Raw genomic sequence first — 9,106 nt, 5'->3', positions numbered from 1 at the left:
CCTGGAAGAAGGTTGAACTCAATGGGAAAAGCCTGGGTTTGTTGGGTACCATGTGCTGTTGCATTGTGGGAGATCGTATCATCCTCTTTGGAGCACAACTCATCTTACACATCTTACACTTCAGTCCTAGTTTGAAGACGTTATGCAAAGTAGCAGTTATTCAGTACGGTCTGGAGCTGTCTGGACTCCCACACAACATCAGGTGGGAACTCACAGCAATGACAACATAAATACAAATGTAAAAAATAAAATAAATAAAAATAGAAATGAAAAAAGGAAAATAATACAAAATGAACATATAAATAAAATAAAAGTTTAAATGCATCATCTGACCTGTACATCCCAGACTTAATCCTAGCCTGAAGTAGGGCATTCACGAATAGTGATTTTTAGAATTCGAATTATTCGACCTCAAAGTATTCGAATATTCGGAATTCGACGGGTGAAATATCATATTTTTGTAATCTAATAAATCATTAAAACGCTCCTTTGCGAGCCTTAAAAACAACCAGCAATTAACGGGTTAACCTTTGTAGGCGGGACAAAATGCGTGGTTCGTGAAATAACAGCCATCGATTGGCTGTGAGAGGTTTTCACTGGTGGATGCGGACCTCAAGCAGCAGAGAGAGAACAGACCTACAATGCAAAATGCGTCGCGGATAGACGCGTTGTGAGCTTGTAGATCTGCTATTTTTGACACGCTGCACTGTCTTACAACTGAACATAGCATAAACATGCTGATGAAACTTGCGATGAAAAACTAGTTCATTTTACTAGGAAAACTCCGAAAATAACTGTACAAGTAGCCTAAAGTATTACACACTTTTGTCAGCAACGAGCATTGAGCTTGCTTGTTCTGGAGCGCCCGTTCCCTCCTACACTGTGTCATCTATAGTGACGGGCCAGCCGTGTATGTCGGCAGTCGGCACATCAATCACATAGGCTAGCCACTACAGTGTGGTTGGATTTGACAACAATCAAACATGAATGGATTAGGTGAAATACTAACACCAGAGCTCACAGCTGCATGTCTGCTGTAGAAATATTGTCACGGCTAAAAAAAAAAAAAAACTAAAATAATATTAAAATTAATTTCGGCGAATATTCGAATAGTGATTACAGTAATCGAATAGTGTTTTGATATTCGAATATTCGGTGAATGCCCTAGCCTGAAGATGTTCTGGAGCTGGATTTTACTCATCCTACCCTGTGTGTTAACTTATTGACCGCGAACACACAAGGAACCCGAAAACATCGATGTGTCTTTCACTGCCTGTCTTCTCTTACCTATTAACGTGGGCGCTAGAGTTTCCATCGTGCGCAATTGGACACGGACTGTGCATCGTGCGTGTGCGGGTAGTTCATCAGCTTCAAAACAAAACAAACATATAGTGAAAATCCGTCCAGCCGTTCTCTATCTGCAAGCCGTGTTGTATAAACAGAAAGCAAACGGCCCAAATAGACCCAGCAGTAACATTAACGCATTCAGAACGGGTACACATTATTGTGTATCATTATGTTATGCTTTAACTATTGAAAAATTGCAGATATACAAGCTCACAGCGCGGCACCGAGTGCCGTAGATCTGCCATTTTTGAAAAATCGTGAAAATTAGAATTTTGACCCGATTCTATAAGTGTCTTTTGAATCCTTCTAAGATTTTCTGAAAAACCCTATGTTTCTATGACAGCAATCTGGCCAACCATCGTCAAAGAAAAGATCCTTTTCACTTAACTGTAGCTCAGTTAGTCTGTTCTTGAGATGTCCGTCTACTGTGTCTATGTCTACTATGTCCGTGGTTCTCAAACCTTTTCATGTGAAGGACCCTCAAAATTATATGTATTTGGCCACGGACCCCCATCTCAAAATATCTAGTTCCAGGGACCCCCCAGAAGCAAAATACAAACTTCGCTTTGAAAATGCATGTAATCAAAGATTTGCACACATTTTCACGACTTTTTCAAAAATAGCAGATCTACAGGTCATGTTTATCCATGGAGGATGGAACCAGCTGACTGGATCCACTAATGACCTCTACAAGTTGGACACCAGCACAATGGTCTGGTCTTTAATTAGCACCAGGGGCACTCAAGCACCGGTTTCATTAATGCACTCTGCCACCATCATGGGGACAAAGATGTTTGTATTTGGGGGCAGAGGGCACATCAGAGTATTTGACACAGGGACCAACTGTTGGCTGATCCCACCTTCTGCACAGCTTCTTCCAGAACAACGTTACTGTCATGCAGCCTTTGTCTACAATGGAGAGCTGTACATATTTGGTGGCAGCAACTCTGATCTGAGACGGGAGTTCAATGATCTGTGGAAATATAATTCCAAGACATTCTCCTGGAAGAGGGTTGAACCCAATGGGAAAAGCCTGGGTTTATTGGGTACCATGTGCTGTTGCATTGTGGGAGATCGTATCATCCACTTTGGAGCACAACTCATCTTACAGATCTCACACTTCAGTCCATGTTTGAAGATGTTATGCAAAGTAGCAGTTATTCAGTACGGTCTGGAGCAGTCTGGACTCCCACACAACATCAGGTGGGAACTCACAGCAATGACAACATAAATACAAATGTAAAAAAAAAAAAAAAAAGAAAAATAGAAATGAAAAAAGGAAAATAATACAAAATGAACATATAAATAAAATAAATGTTTAAATGCATCATCTGACCTGTACATCCCAGACTTAATCCTAGCCTGAAGATGTTCTGGAGCTGGATTTTACTCATCCTACCCTGTGTGTTAACTTATTGACCGCGAACACACAAGGAACCCGAAAACATCGATGTGTCTTTCACTGCCTGTCTTCTCTTACCTATTAACGTGGGCGCTAGAGTTTCCATCGTGAGCAATTGGACACGGACTGTGCATCGTGCGTGTGCGGGTAGTTCATCAGCTTCAAAACAAAACAAACATATAGTGAAAATCCTTCCAGCCGTTCTCTATCTGCAAGCCGTGTTGTATAAACAGAAAGCAAACGGCCCAAATAGACCCAGCAGTAACATTAACGCATTCAGAACGGGTACACATTATTGTGTATCATTATGTTATGCTTTAACTATTGAAAAATAGCAGATATACAAGCTCACAGCGCGGCACCGAGTGGGAGGGGAGGGGAGAGCAGAGCAGAGCAGAGCTCATGGCCTCAGATGATAAATCCATGAATATATATCAACGCTAAATGCGGGAGCGCGCGCACACACACACACACACACAAACACACACACACACACACACACACACACACACACACACACACACACACACACACCCACACCCACACCCACACCCACACACACACACAAGCAGATAAATGCACACATCATTACACAGGATTATTACCAGAGGGGAGAGATTAACAGTTTTCCTGTGGCAACGCGAGTTACCACTTTATCATGCTAATAAAGCAGAATGAATGGATTCCTATTGAAGTGAGAGAGAAATGAGTCAGACAGTCTTTAACACAGAGACACTGGGACAGTTCAGTCTTTAACACAGAGACACAGGGACAGTCCAGTCTTTAACACAGAGACACAGGGACAGTCCAGTCTTTAACACAGAGACACAGGGACAGTCCAGTCTTTAACACAGAGACACAGGGACAGTCCAGTCTTTAACACAGAGACACAGGGACAGTCCAGTCTTTAACACAGAGACACAGGGACAGTCCAGTCTTTAACACAGAGACACAGGGACAGTTCAGTCTTTAACACAGAGACACAGGGACAGTTCAGTCTTTAACACAGAGACACAGGGACAGTCCAGTCTTTAACACAGAGACACAGGGACAGTCCAGTCTTTAACACAGAGACACAGGGACAGTCCAGTCTTTAACACAGAGACACAGGGACAGTTCAGTCTTTAACACAGAGACACAGGGACAGTTCAGTATTTAACACAGAGACACAGGGATAGTTCAGGGTCTTTAACACAGAGACACAGAGACAGTTCAGTCTTTAACACAGAGACACAGGGACAGTTCAGTCTTTAACACGGAGACACAGGGACAGTTCAGTCTTTAACACAGAGACACAGGGACAGTTCAGTCTTTAACACAGAGACACAGGGACAGTTCAGGGTCTTTAACACAGAGACACAGGGACAGTCCAGTCTTTAACACAGAGACACAGGGACAGTTCAGGGTCTTTAACACAGAGACACAGGGACAGTTCAGTCTTTAACACAGAGACACAGGGACAGTTCAGGGTCTTTAACACAGAGACACAGGGACAGTTCAGTCTTTAACACAGAGAGACAGGGACAGTTCAGTCTTTAACACAGAGACACAGGGACAGTTCAGTCTTTAACACAGAGACACAGGGACAGTTCAGTCTTTAACACAGAGACACAGGGACAGTTCAGTCTTTAACACAGAGACACAGGGACAGTTCAGTCTTTAACACAGAGACACAGGGACAGTTCAGGGTCTTTAACACAGAGACACAGAGACAGTTCAGTCTTTAACACAGAGACACAGGGACAGTCCAGTCTTTAACACAGAGACACAGGGACAGTTCAGTCTTTAACACAGAGACACAGGGACAGTTCAGGGTCTTTAACACAGAGACACAAGGACAGTTCAGTCTTTAACACAGAGACACAAGGACAGTTCAGTCTTTAACACAGAGACACAGGGACAGTTCAGTCTTTAACACAGAGACACAGGGACAGTTCAGTCTTTAACACAGAGACACAGGGACAGTCCAGTCTTTAACACAGAGACACAGAGACAGTTCAGTCTTTAACACAGAGACACAGGGACAGTCCAGTCTTTAACACAGAGACACAGAGACAGTCTAGTCTTTAACACAGAGACACAGGGACAGTTCAGGACCTTTAACGCGATCACAGCGCGGGGCAGACATGCAGGGAGGGCCTGCGAGGACATACCAATTCGGATAAATATTTCATCTAAACACACACACAACACACACACACACACACACACACACACACACACACACACACACACACACAGTCAATGAGACTGGTGCCCAGGGGAGAGAGAGAGAGGGAGAGGGAGAAGGAGAGAGAGAGAGAAACAAAGCTAAGCCTGCGAGGTACAGGTGTCCTGGAATCTCGCATTCAGTGTCTGTGACGCTAACCTAGACTGACACCACACAAACACACACACACACACACACACACACACACACACACACACACACACACACACACACACACACACACACACACACACACACACACACACACACACACACAAGGACTGGCGTACAAGGCTCTTTTTTTACTCCATCCCTCTCTCTCTACCATTGTCTATTATCGGAGACCAAGGCTTCTCTCTTCTTCTCTCCAACTAAATTTGACACCCAGACAAGAGAATGCACTGGTGGGAACAGATTAGAAAGAAAGAGAGAGAGAGAGAGGGGGTTGCGCTTTATGAGAAAGAACAGAAAGATGGCTGAGGCCAGAGTGTGTGTGTGTGTGTGTGGGGGGGGGGGGGGTAGTAGCAGGAGCAGGGAGGAGGAGAGAAGAGATCGGGGAACGGCGTGAGAAGATAGCGGTGACACGGTGCGAGTGGAAAGGAGAGAGAGAGAGAATGAAGACTGATTACTACTTGGCGAGTGCCAGGAATAGCAGATCCACCAGTAGAGCGGCTAATTTCAGAGTACTTATTAAGCATGAGAGGATGGCGCGTGGTTGTCGTCATCATTATACACACTACACCAGCGGCAAACAAGTGCCCCCCCCCCCAAAAAAAAAATAATGAGGGAAAAACCTACGATTTGAGTAGATAATATAACATAAATGACAGTAATATAACATAAGGTCATGGTGTTTTTTTTACTATCTTTTTAGTCTAGTCCTGTGCCAGGTATTTCAGGTGTTTTACCTGGTTTTGGAGGACGATCGCGTGTGTGCACAGTGTGTGTACAATTCTGAGTATTTGCACTTTACTTGAGTATTTACCATTTTGAATACTTTTACCCTAAAGGGTGAGGGACATTTAGCCTTTTTCCAACATCATCTCCATAGTCCCCACTAATGCACACTATGGGGCAGTGCCATTTATGTCGGTGCCCTTTTAAAAAGAAAGTCATTACTGAAGAACAATGTCTTGTATTTCAGCGTGTGAACACAGAGGGAGGAGAGATAGATAGAAATGGTCTAATGAGCTAATTAGTAAGGACCAATCAGATGAAGATAAGGTTGAGAGTGGCGCTATAGAGGGTTCATGTGGTTACAACTCTTTCACCGCCACATGTAGGCTAAGCTATGTTAATTGTCTGCTCCGCTCTTGCCAGCAAATCCCAGTGTTTTCACTCGCTTTGAACATTCATAGAAATTATCCATCCATTATTTCCATCCGCAGATGTTGTTAAAAGACCTAATGTCAGGAAAGAAAAAAATAAATCAGAGATGAAGCTAGTTCAGGTGTCTTCAGTGTTTCCAGGCCAAGGACCCCTTAGCTGAGAGCGAGATAAAGTAGGGACCCCACTACATATTGTATAAAATTGTGGAGCAGATTCATAGACATACTAGTCTATGTTGGATTTGTGTTGATGTGTATTTTCAGACATTTAACCACTTAACCTCTACACCAAACCTAACTTTAGCCAAAAAATAGCCGATCTATAAGCTTGTAGATCTGCTATTTTTGGCTAAAGTTCTCCTCAGAATAGGGATGCGGGTTCAAGTTAATTTAATTTAAAAGAATGATCCTATCACACAAAGATTTTGGCGGCCCCCCTGTAGTAACTCTGAGGACCCCCTAGGGGTTCCGGACCCCCTGTTGAAGACCCCTGAGCTAGTTGACTGTGGCTTGTTTTCACCCAAGATAAGGTGAAAGGGCGTGACGGACAATTTAACGAAAACCAGTGGCGTCAGTTCAGCAAAAGCCAAGGTAAGGCAACATGACTGGTGTCTCGCGCTCGTGCAAGACACCAGTCATGTTGCCATACCTTAGCAACAGGCATGATGAATTATCTTTTCCCTGTGGCCAAGGTACCATACCTTGCCACACCCAAATGACGCCTCTGACGAAAACCCTACAATTTAGGCATTTTAGCAGACACTCTTAATGCAGAACTATTTACAACAAGCAAGGACAGCTCAAGGTTAATCTCGTACTAGTCTCGCGTAGCCAGACAACTATTCCACAATCTCTGAATGCTATATAGAGTCTGGAACAGCAGCTCCCTAACGGCGAGTATAGGAAACGGGCATTACCGTTCAAGAAAATATATTTTAAAATGTCATTTCTGCTAAGCAGCAAGCTAAACATGCTCATATGATTTTTATTTATATAATGATAAATGTGTGCTATGTGAGACTGAAACGGAAGTGACGAGGGGGCTTCACTTCCGCTTCATCTCGCACTCATCGTTTCTTCCCCGGTTTGCCAGACTGTATGCCGGGAGCATTTGACCAAATCGCGGAGGCAACAGTCTGGCCACGCGAGACTAATCTCGTACGCACGATAATTTGATTATTGTGAGTGTTACTATAGTTTTTTACTGAATACTCCACCTGTTTCTTAGATGTGCCTACTATTTCTTTCCATTTGATGTATTAATAATGTTGATGTATTGATGTATTACCCTTGCTATTTATTGTAAGTCGCTCTGCTATGAATGCCTGAATTATAAATTGTCCTTCATGCCACTCTGTCTGGTGATCATCAATCCCCCCCCATGCCCCCCCCCCCCGCCCCCCGCCCCCCGCCTGCGTTCCCCCGTCGCTCACTTCCTCTTCCTGTGTCTGTCACGCATAAATACATCTGTCAAGGAAGGCTCATTTGCATGTGACCTATTTGGTGGAAACGCACCGTGTGCGTGTGCGTGTGCGTGTGTGCGCGTGTGCAAGTGTGTGCGCACACGTGTGCGTGTGCGTGTTTGTGCGTGTGTTTGTGGGAACGCATGCCTGACTTGAAAGTCATGTCAGTATCTCAATGTATGTGTGTGTGTGTGTGTGTGTGTGTGTGTGTGTGTGTGTGTGTGTGTGTGTGCGTGTGTGTGCGTGTGCTTCTGTGTCGCCTCTCCCTCCACACAAATCTAATGAGGTGTGTTTACTCTCTCTCTCTCTCTCTCTCTCTTCTCTCTCCCTCTCTCTCTCTCTCTCTCTCTCTCTCTCCGTCTTTTTTCTGTGTCGCTCCCCCTCTCCTCTCCTTTGCCACCTCCTCCACTTCCTCTCCTCTCCTCTCCTCTGTGTCCCAGAGTGGGAAAACATGTCTAAATATACACCATGGGAGTGTGTGTGTGTGTGTGTGTGTGTGTGTGTGTGTGTGTGTGTGTGTGTGTGTGTGTGTGTGTGTGTGTGTGTGTGTGTGTGTGTGTGTGTGTGTGTGTGCGTGCGTGCGTGCGTGCGTGCGTGCGTGCGCGTGTGAACACGCTCCATTCGGAGCACCAGGAAGTGCCAAATGTGTACATTAACATGTTAATATCTGAAAAATACCACACAAAAAAATCCAAGTGGTTTTCTGGAAAAAAAATATATATATATATGTTTCTTTATCTGTGGTGCTCAAGGTTTTTCATGCCAAGGACTCCTAGAGTTATGTGTGTTTGACCGCAGAACCCTCATCTCAAAATATGTTGTTCCACGGAGCCCACCAGAAGCAAAGATTTGCATTTAAAATTATATATACCGGTATTCAAAGATATGCAAGCATGTTCAAGTTTTTTGTTTGTATAAAAAGTAGCAGATATACAAGCTTGCACATCTAGTGGTCAACCTCAGAGGAGCGCAAAAATAAAACCTGAGGGGAATCCCAGCCTCGAACCAGATGCCAAGTATGCTCTGTTCCCCGGTGTAACGCCCCACGCCACAGACCCCGACGGAGCGGTCGCGGCGAGCGCTAGCGGCAACTCGGCTCGCTAGCGCTCGCCTCGGTGGCGACTCACGGGGGTCATCGGCGCCCAATCCCACTCAGCCGCGTTACCGAGTTATGTGCCGTTATGGACAGAATAGTAAATATTCAGTCCCTCACTATCCACATCTACCCCACTATCCACGTCAAATATAAATGCACAAAAAAGGAGTCACATCATCCGTTCATTAGCTCAGTCAGTAGAGCACGGATGCAACAAACCCACGGTTTGGTTCGATTCCCCTGAGGGGAATAATATTCAAG

The 9,106-nt window shown here is 44.5% G+C and overlaps 2 protein-coding genes across 2 annotated transcripts in view; one reads left to right on the top strand and one right to left on the bottom strand.

Moving 5' to 3' along the window:
* LOC308296673 (kelch domain-containing protein 3-like) overlaps positions 1–947 on the top strand; it is a gene marked incomplete at both ends in the record, with an annotated part of 1,785 nt that extends 838 nt beyond the window's left edge. Inside the window, one exon of the mRNA XM_080740001.1 lies at positions 896–947. Within this exon, the coding sequence (XP_080596127.1) occupies positions 896–947 (52 nt within the window). The remainder of the gene's footprint in view (positions 1–895) is intronic.
* Positions 1–9,106, bottom strand: part of LOC308296780 (zinc finger matrin-type protein 4) — a gene marked incomplete at both ends in the record, with an annotated part of 64,723 nt that overhangs the window by 22,195 nt on the left and 33,422 nt on the right. The window lies entirely within an intron of this gene.

Source organism: Nannobrachium achirus, assembly GCF_963921795.1.
Source record: "Nannobrachium achirus genome assembly, chromosome: 13".
Taxonomy (NCBI): domain Eukaryota; kingdom Metazoa; phylum Chordata; class Actinopteri; order Myctophiformes; family Myctophidae; genus Nannobrachium; species Nannobrachium achirus.
The sequence above is the reverse complement of the archived record's forward strand: the minus strand, read 5'-3'. Positions and strand labels throughout refer to the sequence as shown.